Source organism: Pipistrellus kuhlii, unplaced genomic scaffold (genome assembly GCF_014108245.1).
Source record: "Pipistrellus kuhlii isolate mPipKuh1 unplaced genomic scaffold, mPipKuh1.p scaffold_m20_p_1, whole genome shotgun sequence".
NCBI lineage: Eukaryota > Metazoa > Chordata > Mammalia > Chiroptera > Vespertilionidae > Pipistrellus > Pipistrellus kuhlii.
Window position 1 is genome coordinate 22,010,054 of NW_023425404.1, and position 23,017 is coordinate 22,033,070.

The 23,017-nt window shown below is 38.5% G+C and overlaps 1 protein-coding gene across 4 annotated transcripts in view; it reads right to left on the reverse strand.

The window, feature by feature from the left end:
- The window catches only part of SLC38A6 (solute carrier family 38 member 6), a 61,734-nt gene that overhangs the window by 18,893 nt on the left and 19,824 nt on the right, over window positions 1–23,017 (reverse strand). For 3 of the 4 annotated variants that reach the window (XM_045579989.1, XM_036434799.2, XM_036434809.2), the window contains exons 5-6: window positions 20,667–20,706; window positions 5,903–5,981 (exon numbers count right to left, since the gene is read on the reverse strand). In XM_045579989.1, coding sequence (XP_045435945.1) covers window positions 5,903–5,981; window positions 20,667–20,706 — 119 coding nt within the window. The remainder of the gene's footprint in view (window positions 1–5,902; window positions 5,982–20,666; window positions 20,707–23,017) is intronic. The other variant, XM_045579987.1, reaches the window with a different exon arrangement.

Here is a 23,017-nt window from a genome sequence, read left to right on the forward strand (position 1 = left end):
CTCAATCCCCAGTGTGTGTGTGTGGGGGGGGGAGAGTGGGGAGGTGAGGTGTGTAGGAAGCAGCCAATAGATGATTCTGTCTCATCATTTATGTTTCTATCTCTCTCCCTCTCCCTGCCTTTCTGAAATCAATAAAAATAAAAAATAAATAGCACTGTGAACATAACTTTCCCTTCTCCACCCTAATTCATGTCTTTAGAAAATAAATGTGCCAGAAACTAAAGCCTATGTACAAGTATTTCTAGGTCTAATGGACTTGAAGCTGTGCTCTCTACATTTTCATTCACATGCCCAATTCCTGGTATGCAGGAGGTCCTAAGAGAGGACACATATTAACAATACAAATGACACTTGGCAAGTCCATCTTCTAGCCACTCTTAAATAGGTAGAACTAGAGTGGAAACTTCAAAATACCCCTCACTGAAGAACACCTGGCAACTAAACTTCTTAAGCTGGCGAAAAGCCCAGGGCTCTGGGCCTGAAATCTCCGTCCTCTGGGACTCAATCAGACTCGGACAGTGGCAGAGCTGGGAGAAGAGGCCAGAGAAGCACCAAGGCAGATCTTGCAGTTAGTCCTGCAGTTCCTGCTGCAGAACAGTGAAGAGAGCACCTTAATCCTCAGGACCAGACTCTTTTCTTTTGCATAAAAATAAAGGAGCACTTCAAAATCCTGAACTTTATAATTCACTAGAGGCCTGGTGCATGAAATTCATGCACGAGGGAGGGGTTCCCTCAGCCCAGCCTGCACCCTCTACAATCCAGAACCCCTTGGAGATGTTGTGCCTAAACTGGCAGTGAATCGGACATCCCTCTCACAGTCCTGGACCTCTGGCTCCTAACTGCTCATCTGCCTGCATGCCTGGTCACCCCTAACTTCCCCTGGCAGCCGGCCAGGTCACTCCCAACTGTCCCCTCCCACTGGCCTGGTCGCTCTTAACTGTCCGCCCCCCCCCCTGCCAGCCTGGTCACCCCTTAATGCCACCCCTGCTGATCTGGTCGCCCCCACTGCTCCCCGCTTCCAGCCAGGTCACCCCCAACTGTCCCCTAACTGCCAGTCTGGTCACTCCTAACTGCCCTCCCGCCCCCGCCAGCCTGGTTGCTCCCAACCGCCCCCCATGACAGCCTGGTTGCCTTACTGCCCCCCTTCCGGCTTGGTCACCCTCACAGCTTCCCCACAGAACTGGTTGCCCCATGCAGCTTGCTGTTCAGTTGTTTGGTGGTCCCTCACTAACGCCCCTGCTGGCCTGGTGGTAGGCAGCCATCTTGTGAGGGCATGAGGGTTAATTTGCATATCACCTCTTTATTATATAGGATACCATTATATTATATTTTACAATGTTATACTATTTCAAATCACAATTTCAATCATCATAGAAGCCACATGACTGCCCAAAGCACTGAACTGTGGGTCTGAGATAACTTCACCCCTCCCAGCAGTAACTCAGAATCAGAGTCATGGCACCTCACAGATCATCTGGCTCAAAAACTTCATTTCATATGTCAGCAGAATCAGCAAAAGGTCGATGCTGACCTTAGGGATAGAGCAATGGAAATATTCACTAGTCTTGAAGAGTGATTTTGAGTTTACTGTATTTTCCAGATATTGCTTTATTTTTCTCAACATTGTGCTTCCTTTATTCACCTCTTTATCAGATTGACTATAAATTCCTAATGTAAAAAACTGTATTCAAGATATAATTTCTCTATCCCTGCTTGGCTGCTGGTTATTATTAATTGTTTCTTACCCTTATTTAGTTAGATTAATAACGCTGACAATAAAGGCAACACAGTAATACTCAGTAAAGTTAGTTTACATTTCACATGCACGTCAGTCAACTGAATTTTCTTTCCAAGAGATATTTCTAAAGAACAGAAGTGATTAAACTTACAAAATACAAACCCAGTAAAAAGAAACCTCAAAAAGCACACATTAAATAAGTATATTTTATAAGTCAAAATTTTAGATTTACCCTAATCTTAAATTTGAGAGGGAGAAAAAAAATTATCTAACAGAACTCCTGTTTTCCTACTGTGATATAAATATACTTTCCCTTTAAGCTTACAGAATTAGAGTAAAAAGTTTTATACCTCCTAGAAAACTTGTTTGATCTGTGGATTTAATCCTGTATGATAAAAATGTTCCAAGTATGAAATATAGAGTATAAATCCTAAACTATATTTCAAATGCTTCGGCATACAGACATTTTTTTCCATATTTTAATGAAAACCAGATTTATTTATAAGTTGCTTTAATTTCATTCTCGAATGGAATGGAACAAGAGTATCATATGTTCTGAATTAGGATCTGACTCACATCCCATATCAATTTTGTAACTCAAATGCAAGACAACTTAATTGTGTCAATCATATTCCCCTGACAAGATCATTAAATGTTAACAGAGAGCTTCCACATTTTAACAGACATAGATTTTTAAAATAGAAACTATTCTATGAAAAATATAGATGTCTCATAATAGTTTGGTATAAATATTATAGCTTCTGACTTCTAATAGTAATTTTTGAAAGTGGAATATTATGAACATAAAGTTTCTTTTTAATCACATCCCTGTAAAGGTTTATGTTTCACAAAGGTACATCAAATCTCACAGACAACCCAGAAAATAAGCTCACTTAAAAGATCTTAACTGCAAGTCACTATAAGTCAAACTCTAAAATAAAAGCATATCAATATCATATTGATCTCATAGAAAAAATAGTGCTATGTAACTCTATCCAGAAATAAACTACCCTAGATAGTTAAATAAATTACCATATCATTTGTTTCTTAATTATTTTACAGCATTAAACTTTAAAGACTAATAATTTATTGACATGCTAACCAATATAATTAATCATATTAATTTTTTTCAAAAATTTGAAATTCAAAATAAGCAAATATATTTTAAACATTAAAACTGTTAAATATGCAGTTTTAAAACATCATAATAGAAATTATGCAAATTGGACACAGTATTTTGAAGTATGTAATTTTAAAAGTTAATGTGTGACATGTAAAAATAACATTTTTATCAATTTTCTATTAATATAAGTGAGATGGGAATTAATTTTTTTTTTAAACAAGCTAGGAAAAAAAAAATTAAATGACAACTGATTTAAACTGAAGCTATGGTAAAAGTACCACTGTTAGAGAAAGAAGACCTGAGTTTTAACAGCAGTTCTGACATACTACCTTAATCATTTCTAAAATTTTATATGTATTTTTATTCTTCCTCTTTGCACAAACACATATAACAACAAAAAACTGTGAATAACACCAATAAGAAAGGATATATGCACCCCTAAATTCATAGCAGCACAATTTACCATAGCTAAGATTTGGACACAGCCTAAGTGCCCAGAGTGGATTAAAATACTGTGGTACATCTACACAACGGAATACTATGTTGCGGTAAAAAAGAAGGAATTCTTACCATTTGCAACAACATGGATGGAACTGGAGAGCATTATGCTAAGCAAAATAAGCCAGTCAGAGAAAGATAAATATCACATGATCTCACTCATTTATGGAATATAATGAACAATACAAACTGATGAACAAAAACAGATCCAGAGACAGAGAAGCATTGATCAGACCGTCAAACCTTAGAGGGAAGGTAAGGGAGGTTGGGGGTAAGGGGGAGAAATCAACCAAGAAACTTGTATGCATGCATATGAGTCTAAACAAGGGACACAGACAACAGGGGGGTGAGGGCATGAGTAGGGGGTTGGGGGTTATTGGGGAAATAATATTGGTAAAACCTTAATCAAAAAGAAAAAAAAATTAAAAATTGTGAATATGCCCAGCTGATGAGGCTCAGTGGTTGAGCTTCAACCTATGAACCAGGAGGCCCCAGTTCAATTTCTAGGCAGGGCACATGCCAGGGTTGCAGGCTCAGTCCCCAGAAGGGGGCATGCAGGAGGCAGCCGGTCAATAATTCTCTCTCATCATTGATATTTCTAGCTCTCTTTCTCTGAAATCAATAGAAAACATTTTTTAAAATGTGAATAGAAGTGACTCAATTCAGGACCAAGGAAAAAAAACAAACCACACTCACACACACGTATGACAACTATCAGGATTAACAGAGTTAATGCAAAACATTCAAATTTGACTCTGACCTTCCGGGCAAGCAGAGAAAATGAGAAAAAATCATCTTTAATACAGTCAATATTGATGATCCCAACAAATTTTTTAAGAAGACAATATAGTACTGCCAGTATTACAGCAGATGAAGAAACCTAAGGCTTTTATGGTGAAAAAAAGTAAAATTAATTTCCTGAGGTTTCTGAATATGAAATGGATAGGACACACACCTCCTTACTCTTTGTTTGATATTCATTTTACCTCATACTGCGTAGAGTTCTTAGCCCTACTTTATAAAAAAAATTTATCACATAGAACTTTTTGAGTAATAAAAAGTTGTCTGCAATATTTTTACTACAAATACAAAAGTGATTTTCACATAGCTATTTCTTATAGGAATTACTTATCAAACTAAGAGCATAAAAATTAAAATTAACTATATAAAGCTGTAGATAAGAAAGGTACTGGTGAGCATCAAATGTGATAATGAATGAGGAAACCTTGTGAACTAATAAAGTACTATTGTATATTAAGGCACAATATTTCTGATAATGAAACATCATTAAGAACTTTTCTCAACCACATTTTCTTAACAGTTCTTAGTTAGATCTAAATAAAGTATACCATACTTTTTATTAACCAATGTCACCCCAATAAATTTGATGAAAAAATAAAGTATATATACTTTCTTTATAAATATGTATTTACAGTTATCTAAGTAGAATTCTTTCATACTGGTATAAGCCACATTGTAAAAGCTAAATACATTTTGAAAACTTGTTCTTCAATCCAGACCAAGTCCAAATATTAGAGCAAAACAACCAAATACTTAAACCTAAAAGTCTGATAGGTTGTTTTTGTTATTGTTTATAAATATGTAAAATAACTTGATGACAAAACAATGTATTTTGTCTTTTTAAGTTTATTTTTCTCAAAATTTCTTGTTCTATGCAGTGAAAGGAAAAGTATAATTAATTTGTTTTTCCCCCCATAAAAAGAGATGAGTCAGCCGGGACCGGTTTGGCTCAATGGATAGAGCGTCGGCTTGGGAACTGAAGGGCCCCGGGTTTGATTCCAGTCAAGGGCATGTATCTTGGTTGCGGGCATATCCCCAGTAGGGGGTGTGCAAGAGGCAGCTGATCGATGACTCTCTCTCATTGATGTTTCGAACTCTCTATCTCTCTCCCTTCCACTCTGTACGAAAATCAATAAAATATATATATTTTTTTTTTAAAAAAAGAGAGATGAGTCAACAGTCTTTAGAACACAGTGCTTTTAAAATAAGGAGAAACAGGGTATGATGTGGTTTAGTACTGTTTATAACACTGTTAAAAAAAAAAACAAGCTGAAAATAATTTTTAAATCATGCTTTATACAAGGAATCTCACAATAAGTGTGGCTATAACTTTATCAATATGATTTATCTTTATTACGATAGTTGGCTGAAAAGTGATAGTAGTTTCATCTACTCCATCCTTTGCTGACCTTTACTATCAGTACTTTTAGTCTTTCTCTACTCCCCCATCCCAATCTTCCACCTTTACCTTCTCCAGATCTAGCTCACACCTATCCGGCCCTATCACACTCTCACAGACTCTAAGGGTTAAGCCCTTCCAAAGAGCTCAAGGCACAGTGCTTCCTACATAATGGATCATCGATAAACATCTGCTGAGCATTTCTTCTCTCTGACTACTCTGCCGCTGCCTAATATGTAAGTGTCTTGTGGGCAGGGACTACATTTGTTTTACAACCCACTAGCTTAATAAATATTTGTTGAATTAATAAATAAGTGAACACATGTAAAGTTCTTTTTCTTACCCACTATGGTCTCCAGACAAAAATTCTGAAATAGTTGTAGGAAGTTCTATCTTAATAATTAAAAGATAAGATGACATAGCTGCAAAAATAAAAAAAATAAAAAGAATTCCTGTTAGAATTCTATCATCTTTAACCACTTAAAGAACAATTTATCCAGAAACACAGGTATCTATTAGGGCTAAATAGATAGTGCACTGTCCTCAAAGATACTAGTATACACACACACACACACACACACACAAAGAGAGAGAGAGAGAGAGAGAGAGAGAGAGAGAGAGAGAGAGAGAGAGAGAGAGAGAGAGAGAGAGAGAGAGAAATCTATATACCGGGGATGCAGATAAATAACTCTGTAGAGCCCTAGATGGTTTGGCTCAGTGGATAGAGCGTTGGCCTGCGGACTGAGGGTCCTGGGTTCAATTCCAGTCAAGGCACAGGCCCGGGTTGCAGGCTCAATCCCCAGTAGGGGCGTGTAAGAGGCAGCCAATCAATGATTCTCTTTTATCACTGATGTTTCTCTCTCTCCCTACCTTCCTTTCTGAAATCAATAAAAATATATTTTTAAAAAATAACTCTGTAGAGAAGAATAATTGTAAGTTCATTAAGTATCCTTTGCTTACATTTCAAGTTCAAGGCAAATCATTAAGTTAAATGCTTAAGTACACAGAAACCCAGGTGATCTGGAGTCAGAATTTCAGTTTCACAGAGTAATATAATCATCTCTTTCCCCCATAGGTGAAGTATATATTGGGAAAGCCCTGACCAGTGTGGCTCAGTGGTTCTATTCCAAGTCAAGGGCACGTACCTGGATTGCAGGTTCACAGCCCTGGCTGGGTATGCAGGAGGCAACCAATCCATGTGTCTCCCTCACATTGATGTTTTTCTCTCTTTCTCTTCTTCCCTCCCTCTCTTCCACTTGCTCATAAAAATTTATTTTTAATACAGGAAAAAATATCTATAGGTGAGGATTAATGAGGAAAAAAAGAAAAAGAAGAGCCAACAAGAATATATCCACGAAGAATAAAGAGTGTACATTAAGTTTTATATATATATATGTGTGTGTGTGTGTGTGTGTGTGTGTGTGTGTGTGTGTATATATATATATATATATTTTTTTTTTTTTTTCCAGGAAACACTTCACTTTCTCCCTAATCCTACAAAAACTAAGAACACAAATGAATGCCAAGCCTTAATGGCAAAAATCTGGGGGAAAATTGATTAAAAGTTTCAAATAGTCTAAGAATTAGTATGCATATTTCTCAATCAACATACTTAAAAGTAGCTGAACTCTTAAACAATTATTATAATGCTGTGTGATCACTTAACCCTGGAGAGAGAGAAAAGACTCTATATCACTTTGTGTATAAATTTATATGAAATAGGCAATAATTACACACACAAACATACATTCAATTTTTTAAGTAAAAAAAAATGTACCTGTAGCAAAGTAAAATTTGGAACAGTTAAGTAAGTAAACCACTTCCTTGTCATGAAAATGAACATATACACATTTTCCAGTTTATGACTATTTGTTTTCCCAACAGAAGGATAGCTGTTGAAGTACAGCTTTTTCCAGGCAGCGGTACAGTACATTTCTTCAAACTCTCCTTTACTTGTGGGCTTGTATGAGAAAAGGTATTCTATATTGCTTACACTCTCATAAGGAAACACTTGCTATTAATTTGGTACAGAAGGAAGATTTAATTTCTTCCACTCAAGGATTTGAAGTCTCTGTTTATAATACTTTATCTATTTCAAAGAATCACACACATATGGTGTGATAATAAAAATCATAAAAGGAATTTTCTGAAATTGGCCTAGAGCTACTTAAATATATCTTGCCAGGAAAAAAAAAAAAAGACAAAAATACTTTGAAAACAAGGAATGCAGACTTCCTACACAATGTAATTTATTATCTGCCCATCAGTCTTTCTTGCTTGGATTAATCCAACACTCCACGGATTTCTAAAGTTTCAGACATTCATCTCTTTCAGTAATTTTCTATTATTTATTTTAGATCTTTAGCTGTAAAAAGCTTCAATGAATATGAGATCATATTTCTTTCTAATATACAATCTGTCATTCTTCCCAGAATTTCTATTAGCCTCTGGCTAATCATTTGATCACTTTTATCCTCTGGTTTTCAAATGGGTGTCCTATTTCATTAGATTCCAGTCTGAAGAATCATGTATATTTCAAGAAATATAAACATTTCTCTCTCAAAAAAGATTTCAGCATACAAGATATAAATATATGATAAGACAGAAAAATACGCTTTTTAGAGATTGCTGATGCTTGTATTATGAGCTACAGAACCACAGAACTCATGACTAAGCAAGTAAAACAAAGAAAGACACTATACTTTCCACTAACTTATTTTTTTCTTAACTGCAAGTAAAGTTTCATGCAAGGACTATCACCTTAACATATTATATATAATACAGAAAGAAAACAAGACTATACATTAAGTTAGGAAATACATCTTTATTAGATTCACATGAAAAAGATTCACACAATCAGCTCAGTAAAATAAACTAGAAAAGTTTTACTAGTAAAGATATGATATCAATAAGAAAGTTCACATATTCATTGATTTTTAACCAAATGGTTCACTAGATCAAAAAGCTGCCTGTCACACCTTTTGTCCCATGTCTTCTATTAATGGCATAAGGAAGTGTTTAAAGACATGTTAGAGACAGGTCATAAGCAAGAATTTGTAAATGATATTTGCTGACATTGATACATAGCATTCACTCCTAATACAAGACATACCAATATTGTAATCTAAATTAATAGCTGTAACAGGGCCATCCATAAATGCCATGGTTATAGTTAAGTGGTTCTGGCCTACACACTACCAAAGCCAGAATTAGTGCTAGAAGACATACCTTGATGACAGGTATTCAACCATTATAAATCATTTTGTTTCACCACACTGACTAAATAGGTATTCTTTTCTCATTCATTTTAAACATAACTAACAGAATTCATTTCATGGAAACTGTCCTGGGAAGAAAATTCAAAAAACCTGTGAGCCTAATCAAAACACAGAAGTTGAAAGTATTCTTTAAAAACCATGTGGGAAAAGCAACTCACATTAAGAAATGACTAAAACAGGGTAAAATTTGATTAGGCAATAGCAAGAGGAAAGGTATTAATATTGGTTGTCTAATCATAAAGAGAAACACATGAGTTGGCAGCATGGGGGTTGAGGGGAGCGAGGGCAGAAACAGAGGGAAGGGGAAGGGGAGAAGTATGAGAAGAGCAAACATTTTTGGTTTGGGGTGCCTACTCTAAGAGATCTGTAAGTTATTTGCTCGCTTCACCTTCACAACAGACCTGTAAGGCAGATGTGATTTATTTCACAGATGAAGAAATGGAGGCACAATATAAGTACAACCAATGGACATAAAACTATGGGGAGGGAGGGGCTAGGGGGAGGGAGGGAGGGGGGCAAAAAAAATCATTAAAATATGTAAAAAAAATAAATAAATAAATAAATAAAAAGAAAAAAAAGAAAAAAGAAAAAAAAAAGAAATGGAGGCACAAAGGAGTAACTTGCCCAAGCTAGCAATGGCGGAAGCAGCCAGGCTGGCTTGAGAAACTTGCATTTAACTACTCTGCTATGGGAAAGTGTGGCACAAGGTGAAGAAATTCCACACACAAAGAAAAAGCAAGGCTATCAAGAGAACCACCCCCCAGGGTTGTTCTTTTTTTACCATCAGCATTTAAACAATAAATTGTGTCTGAATGTTGTGTTTAACATTTGGGTTCAAAGAAATTAAAGAATTTAAACAACATAGAACATTAGTTAGAAGCTTTACTAGTAAGAGCACTTATAATGTTCATTTCTCATTGAAATGTATTTTCAGCATAATTCATTTCATTTTTGTGAGCTGGTTTAGTGAAGTACTTAATTAGTACATGATTCTTCTGACAAACTGAGGAGTTTCATGGTAGGACTCTACCTAATAGGACACTATGGTTAGGACTCTGCCACTATGATTCTACTGTGTCAACAACTAGTGTTGTAGTTCAGAAAAGGAAGTTTCCTATTTTCACATGGCTGAGATATTAACACTATTAACACTTTTCAAATAAAAAACTTAAAATGAAAACCAACCCTTCCTCCCACAAACTTTGTACTCTTTTGGACTATTTTTCCCAGGACTCCTTTAAATACACACACACACACACACACACACACACACACACGGCCTCAATTGGAGCTGGGTCTAAGAAATCATTAGTTTACAAAAATAATTACCTTTTTGTTAAACACTTGAAATACACATACGAAGATAAAATTACACACAGCTATTTTTAAAACAGAATTAGGTTTTCAGCACTTGGAGGAAGTTCAGCAACTTCTTAAAGGATTAGTCAGCCAGCCCTAAACAGATGTACTATGGGAGAAAATAATAACTTTGCTTATGTCTAAAAGAGGTTCAGTTTTACTTCAAACATGTTTTTAGTCACAGATTGCAACTAGTCTATTATATTCAACACTAGTGGCATGAAATTCATGCACATTAAAAGGTAGTTAATTAGAGGAAATATTTTAATATTGCTATTTGCCCTTTCTCTATAATAGAAGTGTCAGAAACGGAAGAAAATTAGTAAAATGTATATGAAAATCTCCCTCCTGTCAGAGTCTGGGATTCACTGTAGGACCCCGAGTCAAGTCCCCGCCCACCCATATGCCATCCTCTAAACCGCCTGAGACCCAGACCTGGCTGGCCCCACCCCCCATCAAGCCCTGCAGGGCAGGGGGTGCAGCCTCAGGTCCCCTGGCCTGGCCTCAGTTCCCCAGGCCTTGGCAGTGGGGTTGGGGTCGGGTCGGGGTGGGAGTGGGGGGTAGGTGGGGGAATGCACAGCCTCAGGTCCCCGGTCCAAGCGCCAGGGCATGAGGCCATGCCGACCATTTGCTTATCAGCTCTTTATAATATAGGATGTCTCTCTTATTAACCTGGCATTTGTATTAAATGTTCAAACACCACTGAAAATCTATCCCGACTCAAAACAGTACACAAACACAACCTTTCCCTTTTTTAAAAAAGGACTTTTAAAAAATGCTAATAGTATCTTTCCTCAATTGTTTTTTTTTTTAAATATATTTTAATTGATTTTAGAGAGAAGGGAGAGGAGGAGAGAGAAACATCTATGTAAGAGAGAAATATCAATCAATTGCCTTCTGCACATGCACCCTGATGGGGATGGAACCTGGTATGTGCCCTGACTGGGAGACAGATTGGCGACCCTTCAGTGCACGAGCCTCCTGATGCTCAACCAACTGAGCCATATGGGCCAAGGCAAGGATTTAAAAAAACAAACAAAAACAAAACAAAACACCCGATCAACAATGTCATTTCCCTAAATTGTGTACAAATGAAAATCACAATATATGGAAGAACTTTTCCCCCCATAACCCTAAAAAAAATGTAACTTTGTTTTACCATTATCAAGATCTTAAATTTGAATAAAAAGTGACCAGAATATTCACTATTCTAACACCCCTGTAAATAAAAATTAGTACTAAGAAATGCATTATTATCTAAACCTTTTTAAAGTGACATGTTACCAGTAAATATTGCTACAGGAAGTACTTGTGAAAAAGACTCCTTCCAAATTTCCTCTCTCTCCTCTAAGTGCTTCCTAGAATTTCTTAACAACATTGAGGCTCAATAAAGCTGCAGTTTGACTACAGATGATGTTACCAGCAGATGGCATTATAACAGCGCACCCAATCCTTATTTCCCAGGAGACAATACAAACTAGTACATCTAAAAAACTTCACTATCCTAACCAAAAGAAAAAAAAGGGGGGGGGGGGGAAAGACCAAATAGTTTCAGAATTATCTAATATTAAATCATAAATTTGAAAAATACTGAGAATTTAAAAGATCTATAGTTCCCAACTGAAAACTTATTTATACCTTTCTGTTTATGAATGAGATTTAGTAACTAGGCTGCCTGAGGAACAAAAGGGCTGCTGAGTTTCTCTAAAAACTTAGATTCTTAAACTGAGGTGTTAACTGAGGCTGTTAGAATAAGGTTAGTGGGAGTCGTGCCAGACTAGAGAAACTGGGACATTCTACCTATTTCAGGAGGTCTCAGTAAGACTACACATGCTTAGGGTTTTCCTTTCACAATATGCAGCAGTAATTCAACCTTTAAAGGTTTGGGGCTTTAGGGAACTAAGAAAAGAATATGCTATCCATAGTGGTCCTTCATATTTTTAAGAGCAAAATAAGAATTTAACATGCTCCTAGGAGCCACTCACCTTTCCATGTATTGAGTTGGGCAAGATATGAAACCAGTAATAACATCAATTAATCTTTTATCACGTACTTGTAAGAGTTCGTAGTTAATAAACTTTCTCTAGTTTGACTGACGATGATTTGGGGTGTACCGTTTGATTTGCAGGGATATTTTAGCCTACTGGGTGGTCTATCTCAGGAGTTCAAATGAATTGAAACCATGTAACTACTTACCTTGGTTCTTCAGAAAAGAACTTCACTATGCAACACAGAGGAACTATGTGGAAAGTACCTATTCTTACTTGCTATTACAGTTTTTAATCCTTTTACTAGTAGTATACTAAATTCAAGCTCTTGCCCGTGACAGCATTAAATACCAAAACTTGCAGATGCTTTCCTGACTTTGTGTCGCAGCAGCAACGACTCTGGGCAAACACCACTCAGGCTCCTGAGGAAACGGGCAGCTGGGGACTATGTCTGGCTCTAGCCTATGTCAGGCCCCTAATGCATTACTGTTGGGAAGAGATCAGGAAATGCTTTTCGGTAGTATTTTACTATATGGCTCTCCATTTTCCAAAGGCAAGGGTTCCAAATAACCTTAGAATAAAAGCACTGTTTAGTGAGTCACATTTTTTTCTATCATAAAGTTTAGAGATTCAAAAACAGACTTATTTCCTCAAAATTTGTTAGGACACATTAGTGCCCAGTAACATACTTGGTGCCGGATTGGTCTTGGGGAAAACAAGATTTTCAGATGTTCTGACAGTAGATTCTTTCCTAAAGAAACTATATGTTCACTTACATATTCTGTGGTCTTCTCTTCCCAGTTGATTAACTTTCTTTTTCTCCTAAAGGAATATCACACCAAGTCAATGACTTTCCCTTCTTGTCCTCCATGTCTAATGCCTTCCTTTCTTCCTATAATGAGTCTCACTAAATGCCAACTATGTACTAGATACTAAGGATGCAAGTCAATGAGCAAGTTACCTAGAGTTAAGGAATATGGAAACATAGGGAATAAACTGGGTCTTTGTTTTGCTGGTAAGGGTCTCTCTGTTCCATTTTCCTCAAAGATTCATCAGGGGCATAGAAACCGAAGAAAATCGAGACATGTTTAAATGTTGCAAAGAAAAAAAGAGTCAGGCAGCATTAATCTAATACATAATTACCTAATCTGAAAACAGATTACAAAATACCTTATTTTCTATTTTACATAAGATCTAACTCTCCTCAATACCTTTGACCTTTTAATGTTTAAATAATTCTAAATTACAAATCATTCAATGGGCTTTCAGTCTCTTTATATCATTTATATAATATATAAAATTGTCTCTTTGAGACAAAATCTTAGGCTTTTAAGTAGGACTTTTTTAACTGTCTCATTCACTCAACAAATACTATTTATTGAGTTCTCTTACCAGAAAGTAGGTCAGGTTATGAAAACACATAGTTCCTGTCCCCAAGGAGATTTTAAAATCCTCAGCATTTAATCTTTTCACAGCTTTTCTAACATTTACTATATCATAGCAGAAAGAATTAAGGCTTTAGAAGTAGACAGACAGAGTGGGGTTTGAGTCCTGCTTGATTAAGGGGTAAAGGTAAGCAGGTTACTTATACCCCCTGAGCACTGATCTCTGCCTCTATAAAAAGAGGGTCTTATCATTTACCTTGAAGAGTTGTGGTAAGTATTATTTATTAATAATTAAAGTGACTAGTGGAATGCTTGACCTAGGTAGAAACTATTATATTATTTTTCAGTTCTAAACAATCACTGCAAAAACTCAGACCATTTATGCTAACAGACTGTAACAGAACATCCTATCTTTCGAAAAATGCTATCTGAATTATATTATGTGCAGATAGGCATGGAAGAAGTATCAAAATTCAATCTGATGCTAAACACTTTATAAATATCCAATGAATTTCTAATTAATAAAAAAAAAAATCCACTTACCGTGTTTCCCCAAAAATAAGACATCCTCCGAAAATAAGACCTACTTACAGGTTTCCTTCTGAGTGAAATATAAGGCATCCCCCCGAAAATAAGTCCCCCCCCCCAGGCTAAACATGAGAGATTTGGTCCACTGATTCTGAAAGAAATGGAGTCACAAGAAATTCACCAGGAAATTCAGGAATTGGATTGTTAAGATGATGTTCCCAGAAGATGATGATATGATTGTCATTGAATAAATGAGTAAATTCTTGATACTGTAGGATTCACAGTTTGTCTGGTTTGTGTTGACAACTACCATACTACCATACCATATACAGGTAAAAAATTTCCTTTATTTTCATTTAACAATAAATGTATACCGTATTCTTCTTCATGGAAAAATAAGACATCCCCTGAAAATAAGACCTAGCGCATCTTTGGGAGCAAAACTTAATATAAGACACTGTCTTATTTTCAGGGAAACAGGGTAGTAGTAGAAATAACATTAAATAAGTCATATGCACAACATATTAAAGATCCTCCTAAATAAGTGTTTTTTCTCACCCATACATGGTCTAGCTGCTTAGACTTACACAAACCCAGAGTATATCATCAAGGAACTACCTCTTAAGGCTCCTAGTCATTAACCTCAGAGGCACAATGGCTCCACTAAAGTTCCAAGAACCGAGATTCCTATTTTCTGACAAGAAATAACATCTAAGAAAGCTTTTAGACCAATAGTTGCTGATTTGCTAAAGATTCCTAACAAAACACCAAATTACTTTTTTTTCTAAATATATATTATTGATTTCAGAGAGAAAGGGAGAGGGAGAGAGAGAGATAGAAACATCCATGCTGAGACAGAATCACTGATCGGCTGTCTCCTGCACACCCCGAATTGAGGATTAAGCCCACAACCCAGGCATGTGACCTTGACCAAAATCGAACTCAGGTGCTTCAGTCCCCAGGCTGACGTTCTATCCACTGAGCCAAACTGGCTAGGACACCAAATCATCTTTGAACCAAGAATAACCCTCCCACTGAACTTTCCTGAAATAAAAATATTTTAATGTTCTGAAAGAATTAATGTCTCTCAAGGTACCAAATTGGAATTTGAATTTTGAGATAAGAAGGGATCTTAAGCTCCCTGCCTCCCATCCTATCCCCAGCAATTTAGCAAAGAGAAAACTGAGGTGAAGAGAGTGAGGGAGGGACTTCCCTAAGACACATGGCTACCCAATGACAGAGACTGGAGTAGAAAGAATTCAAGCTATGTAACTTCCAGTCCAGTGTTCTGCTCACAAGAAGCTTCCAATTCAATTGAAATTAGGGAATGATTTGTGTATACCTGGCTAAGACAGAAACCTCTATAATGTGTTTCAATTATTACTTAGTGAACTGTCAATAAATAAACTTTTAACCAATGTAAAGAAAATCATGGAGACATTCTTTTAGAACTAAATAAGCCTCACCTGCTTTCCTGAATTTGAGGGACTTTAAAAATTGCTGTGACTGCTTCTAAGTCATTTTTTTTAAAGGTCCTAAAGCAAAGCAAGCAAGCAAATCAACAAACTCAGAGACAGGAGAACTGATTATTTATCTGCCACCAATGCAGGAATTCTTCCTAGGACATTCTGAGATTTAATCAACCAGCTCTGTTTGAATGTTTTCAGGGATAAGGAGCATTTTCAAAGAGTGTGGGTCGTTCCCATTATTACACAGCTTAGTTACAAAGGTATTCCAAATGCACCCAAACTAGCTGTGGACCCATCAGAACCAGCTCTGCTTTCTGGGACAATATTGAATTAGTTTAGCATCTTTTTTTTTTGTTGTTGTTCAGCTTTTCATATATTTAAAACTAGCAATAGCAATCAGTCTAGCAATCCCCTTTTCTTTTTTAAATACATATTTTTTACTGATTTCAAAAAGGAAGGGAAAGAAAGAGAAACATCAATGATTTGAAAGAGAATCATTGATCGGCTGCCTCCTGCACATCTCATACTGAGGATCAAGCCCGCAACCCAAGTATGTGCCCTGAGTGGGAATGGATCAATGACCTCCTGGTTCATAGGCTGATACTCAACCACTGAGCAACACCAGCCAGGCCCCTTTCCTCTTCTTGATAAATATACCTATAGCACTTAAAAGAACTTGGAAATAGTCCATACAATTCATATCCAGCTCCAATCAGTTCAACAAATGTTCATCAAGTCTCAGGTATTGTGCCAGGTTCTGGGAGTACAAAGAGAAATGAGACATAATCCTTGCCCTGGAGGAGCTTACAATACAGTGGGGAGAAAAGCATATACAGAGATAACTTTAATAACAAGTGCTAACATATAATCATGTTCAATAACAGTAACATACAAGATTAGAGAACAAGGGATTAGGGTGAAAGATATAGACAATACAACAGCAGGCAGGCATTGTGCCAGGGTACAAAACTGTATCCAAATTCCTAGAATGAAAATTTTACATAAAATGATTTCAAAAAAATAGTTCAATCTAATCTAATAAAATAAAATAAAATAAATTGATGGCACTTACTAGCTACATTGAGAGTAAAATGGACTGAAAATAACAAAATATCCTAATATATAAAAACCCAGGGTCCGAAACCACTGAAGGCTTGACCGACCAGAAATCAGTCCTGACTGCCACTGCTGCGGGTGTGGTGACCCAGCAGTGTCTGCCCAGGGGGCTAAGGATCAGGCTCAGAGAGAGGCAGGTTCTGAGCTGCAGCCTCCATGGCAGCTGTTGATTAGCCTTTGCCTTTCTCTCTGGGCTTTGCCAGCAGCAGTGCCTCTGTTTCTCTCCAGGCCTCCTCAGGGCTGCTGATCAGCCCCGCCTCTCTGATCAGGCCCAGAGATAGGCCAGGAGATGCAAACTGGCATAGAAACCAACCAATCAGAACTAAATCTGGATGAAGTGCGAGGAGCCAATGGCTGCCTAGGAGCTGGAACTTTTGATGCTGACCAGCATAGAAATCAACCAATCAGAACCTAATCTGGGTGAACTGTGAAGGCAGAACCTAAGTTGGGGGCTGAGAATGGGTTTTAAAGGCAACAGGTGTTTGGTGCAAGGTGTAAGAAAGTGGTTCAAGTTTTTAATGACCAATTTGGCAGTATAGTGCATATGGCTGGCTATCAGTCCAGATATAGGAATTATGTGTTTTTGTCTGCAAAGAGAATCTCCTCCTGCTGAAAAAGGCTCCCTCCCCCATTTAAGCAATCCTATTCTATATAATCTATCTATACTAATAAAAGGGTAATATGCTAATTAGACCAGGTTGGCCTGCCATCTTCCAAATGTCTGACTTCCTTCTGGACAAAGCCATGGTGGTGGGAGCCAAGGCAGAGGCAGTTAGGGGTGATCAGGCCAGCAGGGGAGGGCAGTTGGGGTGAGATCAGGGTGGCAGGGGGTTAGAGGCAATCAGGTTAGCAGAGGAGGGCATTTGGGCAAAAGATCAGGCTGGCAGGGGAGGGCAGTTGGGGGCAACCAGGCAGGCTGGGGAAGGCAGTTCAGGGCAAGATCAGGCCGGCAGGGAGGGAAGTTGGGGGCAAGATCAGTCCGTCAGGGGAAGGCAGTTGAGGGTGAGATCAGGCCGGCAGGGGAGGGCCATTGGGGGCGAGGTCAGGCCAGCAGGGGAGGGCAGTTGGGGGCAAAGGAGTCGGCAGGGTAGGTCAGTTAGGGGTGATCAGGCAGGCAGGCAGAGGCAGTTGGGGGCAACCATGCCAGCAGGGGAGGGCAGTTAGGGGTGATCAGGCAGGCAGGCAGGCAGGCAGGTGAGCAGTTAGAAGCCAGTGGACATCCCCCAAAGAGTCCCCAATTGGAGTGGGTGCAGGCTGGGCTGAGGGAACCTCCACTCCATGCACGAATTTCGTGCACCAAGCCTCTAGTATATTCATATTAGAGATCAAGTGTATAGTTAAGCAATACATATTTGCTAAAATAAAATATTCCAAAGATTTCTTAAAATCAATGACATTATATAGATTCCTAAAAAAAAAAGAGAGACTTGATTTACTGAATTCTGGTCTGAAGAGTAAAGTATTGTTTGTCAGACAGAAATTATTTTGTATGCCATCCAAGAAAGTGTTCCTCTCATTCAATAATATGCGTTTCCATGAACATTGAAAGAATAAAAACATGAATGTTTAGGATTTCCAGAGCAATGGTAACTACAATTTATTGTTGGAATGTTATTATTATTTTTTTAAGCCATGGTGAAGTATTTTATTTATGGGGCAATAGAGAGTCACTATCTGATCCAATCAGTCACAAAAATAAGCCACAAATACAAAATTACATTGGAAAAGGCAATTCTTCCAACATACCCAAATGCCTAGTCTTCATAAGGCTAGATTCCCTCCAAGAGAATCTTGGAACTCAATGGACCAAGCCTCCTTTTGAATGGGTGGGGAAACTAAGGTTTGGAGTGAAAAAATAATCTGCCTCAAGGAATGACTTAAAATTAGTTACAAAGGATAAGTAGAAGCAAGGCTCCTGATCATACAGAGCTGAGATGAAATATTTGGCTCTTAAGCTCAATTCAAATCTTTAGCTTTACAACTTAGCTATGTGGATCATGAGCAAGCTCTTTATGCCACTCACTGTTTTTTAAAAAAATATGTTTTTATTGTTGACAATATCACAGATGTTCCCCCCCCCCTCCCTTTACCCTTTTACCCTCTATGCTCAACCCCTATCCCTCCCCACTCCTCTAACCGCTGCCAGGTCTTCACCACACTACTGGGTCTATGGGTTATGCCTCTCTCTATATATAAAAGCCTAAGTGACCAAACGGCCAAACAACCGGCCGAAGGTCGCTATGATGTGCACTGACCACCAGGGGGCAGATGCTCAACGCAGGAGCTTGTGGTCAGTGCACTCCCACAGTGGGAGCGCTATTCTCCTGACTGATGGACGCCAGATCCCAGGCTCACGGCCGGCAAGTGCAGCTGAGGGAGTGCGAGCCTCTCCTGTCTCCACCTCAGCGCTAATGCAGCGGCTGCAGCAGGAGCAGCAGGGCTGGGATGAGTGGGAGCAGCTAGGTGCAAGGACCAGGGTCCAGCTCCTCCCTGGCAGCCTGCCACCTTGCGCACTACTACATCCCCCGAGGGGTCCTGGATTGCGAGAGGGTGCGGGCCAGGCTGAGGGACCCCACCGGTCCTCTAGTAAGTACTTAATTTCTTTGGTTCATCTCTTTTCTTAGTTACCACATCAGTAACATGGAATGATAAAGTGTTTGGTGGAGGGTAAGATAGCCTGGGTAATTTGCTTAGCTCTCACTAAATGTAGCCAAGGGAATGTTAATATTTTCCCTGATCAAGAAACCCATTAAAGATAGACTTCAGGTGAATAATACTTAAAGTGAAATAGCTCAGATCTCAAGTATCAGAGTTGAATTTTATTAAAACTGTCATCTTTCAGTTATTTTGAACTGTTACATATAAGAAATAAGATTAAAATTTCCTCTGACCATACATCCTCTGTAAGACGTAAAGTGCATGTCAACCTTCTCTGTGTATATTCCTTTAAACCAACAATTTTCTCATGGCACATGTAAACTATTGTAATTATTAAAATTCTGAGGCACATCAAAAAAAATATTTTTTTGCTGATCTGACAAAAAATTAGGTATAATTTTGATTCATTCACACCAGATTGTGTTCACCGTTGTTGTTTTGTTTTGTTTTTTGTTTGTTTTAATTTGACATTCTAAGGGAAAAGAGGTCAGTACCCTGACTAAATAGCCAGGTATTGCATGCTTTAAAAATTCTTGAATTTTTTAAATTCAAGAATTTAAATGCAGCGCACAGGTTGAAAATTGCTACTTTTAAACTAATAGCATTTACTTAGAACTCCAGTCAATGCTGAAAACATGTTCAGCACTATGTAACTTCTTTACAACACATATAAATATAATTCCCATATTTTGTATTTAAATGTGTAGCTATCTCTAATTAACACTAATTTTTCATTCTTGATATTGGGATTTTTTTAATGGAACAAGATAACAGATAAATATGACAATGTTTTTCTCAGGTCTATTTTTTAAACCATTTGGTCATTTTTCTCTGCTGTAAGAGGACACTGTTTGTCTACGCCTGAATGTTCACAGCTCATAAAACACCACTCCCACCAAAGCAGTCCCCGCTAATGGGGGTGATTAGGACAAAAGCGGAGGGGAAGGATTTCAGAATCACCTGGAGAGTTTTCTAAACCAGCAGTCACCAGCCTTTCGGACCTCACAGACCACCGGTTGCTGTATCTAAATAGTACATCACCACTATCACAACTACAGAAAGTGAATGTTTTAGAGGTGTGTTGCAGGCCTAATAGCAAGACTGAAATTAAGGGTTTACCTGGAACTGATTTAGAAGTTATTGTGCAGGCAGGCTGCTTAAAAACCCACAAAAAGAGAGTAATGAGGACAACACGCAAGGTTTCTAAGGCTCCCTGTGACTACAGGGGTTCAGGTTCCCAGCTAGTCCTGTGGTAAGGCAAGAAACCAAAAGAGGAAATCATTTCCATCACATCTATGCATAAGCCATGCACTTTCAACTGCTTACCTCCAATATTCTGGATTATTATGGTGCCTGCCACCACCACCTATACAAAAACAAATGTATTTAGAAGATGAAAGGGGAAATAATACAAAAGGATTGGTATTTTATTAAAATCCAATAATCATTACTAAAAAACAGAGGCAGAAATCCAGAGAAATTGAAATAAATTTTGCCAGTCATTTGTAATACATAAAACTAATAATCATTACATAAAAAGCCTTTCTTTAATAGGTCCATGGTTACTATAAAAGAATACTTTTGAAAGTTTTCTTGGCAGTCATTTTTAAACAGTTAAAAGTGTTAAAAAGCTGGTAATCAGTGGTTATCAAAGTACCAAAAAGTTTAAATTGAATCTATCTGGTCTCATTCTCCATTTTTACTGGTTTACCAGATTGCTTTAGTAGGTAGACTGAGACAGCTTGAGGTGTGCTCTGCCAATGCTGTACTACCTAAAAGGAAACGATACAGTCTTCTGAATATATCATCCTGGCATACATCAAGGCTTTCCACAGCTCTTGTCGCAGGGAATAATAATCTAGAGCAGAAAACATTAGAGCCCATATATTCTCACATCTGAAAATTTAGCAACGTGTCAAACTCAATAATACGCAGTGGGCTGAGTGTAAGACAATAGGAGGCTATAAAGTCTGTAGTATCTGTCCTAGCTGGTTTGACACAGTGAATATAGTATGTTGGCCTGTGGACTGAAGGGTCCAGGGTGAGATTCTGGTCCGGCCTGGGTTGCAGGCTCGATCTCCAGTGGGGGGTTTACAAGAGAATCAATGATTCTCTGATCTTTTTTTTTTTTCTCTCTGATCTTTGATGTTTCTGTCTGTCTTTCTCTCTCTCCCTTCCCCTCTGAAATCAGTAATATATAGAATTGGTGAACTACTCCCCTCTCAAAATGGACAGCTGCTACTTAGCTCTGGTTAGTTGCTGGCATATGGGCCTGTGGATCCAATGCAGCTAAATCTTCCTATTTCTAAAAGTCAAAAAATTGAATTCTTTAAAATTTTGTAACTTTTAGTTAGCAATCAGTTAAAATAAAAAGGATCTGAACAACAACACAACAAAAATATGCTTGAGGACTAAGTTCAACCTGTAGGCTGCTAGCTTGTGATCATTGATGAGACTCCTGGGAAACTCAAGACAGCAGTTCATCCATTCTTGGTAATCAGATGTACTCAGAAGAAACATCCTGCCTCCACTTGGGCCTTTCCATCGCTCAAACAAATCTTGGTGGACCTCACCCCCAATGTATGTTTGGAGCTGGCTATCTATCTAGGGTCATGCAGTCCTGCACGATTGAAAACAGATCACCCTTCTAGGAATCCCATCAGTGGCACAGCCTGTTCCTATCCTGGGAACAATCTAAGTTACTGAGGCCTAGAGGCCTTGGAGTCTGCAGAGCAGGACTAATGACAGGAAAATTTAGAGACATGTCTTTGAAGATGTGGTCATTGCCTTTCTCGCATTTTTCAGAAAATAAAAATAAAAAAACTTTGCATATAAACCCATTTAAAAATTAGTTCCAAAATTAAGTTATTTGTGAAAAAAACTATTTTTTAACACTACCTTTCATTCAGTCATAGATAATAACTAGAGGCCCGGTGCACAAAATTCATGCACGGGGGCAAGGGGGGTAGTCCCTCAGCCCAGCCTGCATCCTCTCCAATCTGGGACTCCCTGAGGGATATCCGACTGTCCGTTTAAAATCCTTTCACAATCCAGGACTGCTGGCTCCCAATTGCTCGCCTGCCTGCCTTCCTGATTGCCCCTAACTGCTTCTGCCTGCCAACCTGATCAACCCCTAGCCACTCCCATGCCAGCCTGATTGATTTCTAACTGCTCTCCTGCCAGCCTGTTTGCCCCCACCTTCCCTCCTATGCCGGCCTGGTCACACCTAACTGCCCTCCCCTGCAGGGTTGATCGCCTTCAACTGCCCTCTCTTGCAGGCCTAGTCCCTTCCAACTGCCCTCCCCTGCTGGCCATCTTGTGGTGGCCATCTTGTGTCCACATAGGGGCAGGATCTTTGACCACAGGGGGGCAGCCATATTGTGTGTTGGAGTGATGGTCAGTCTGCATATTACTCTTTTATTAGATAGGATAGAGGCCTGGTGCATGGGTGGGGGCCAGCTGGTTTGCCCTGAAGCGTGTCCTGAATCAGGGTGGGGGTTCCCTTGGGCCGTGCGGAGGCCTGAGCAAGGGGCCTGTGGTGGTTTGCAAGCCAGCTATGCCCCCCAGTGACCCAAGCGGAGGCCCTGGTATCTGTAATATATTTAGTTTCTATAATTAAAACTTTGTTGCCTGGATTGGAGCCAAGCTTCCTGTTCCCTCTGTGGCGGCACCTGTTT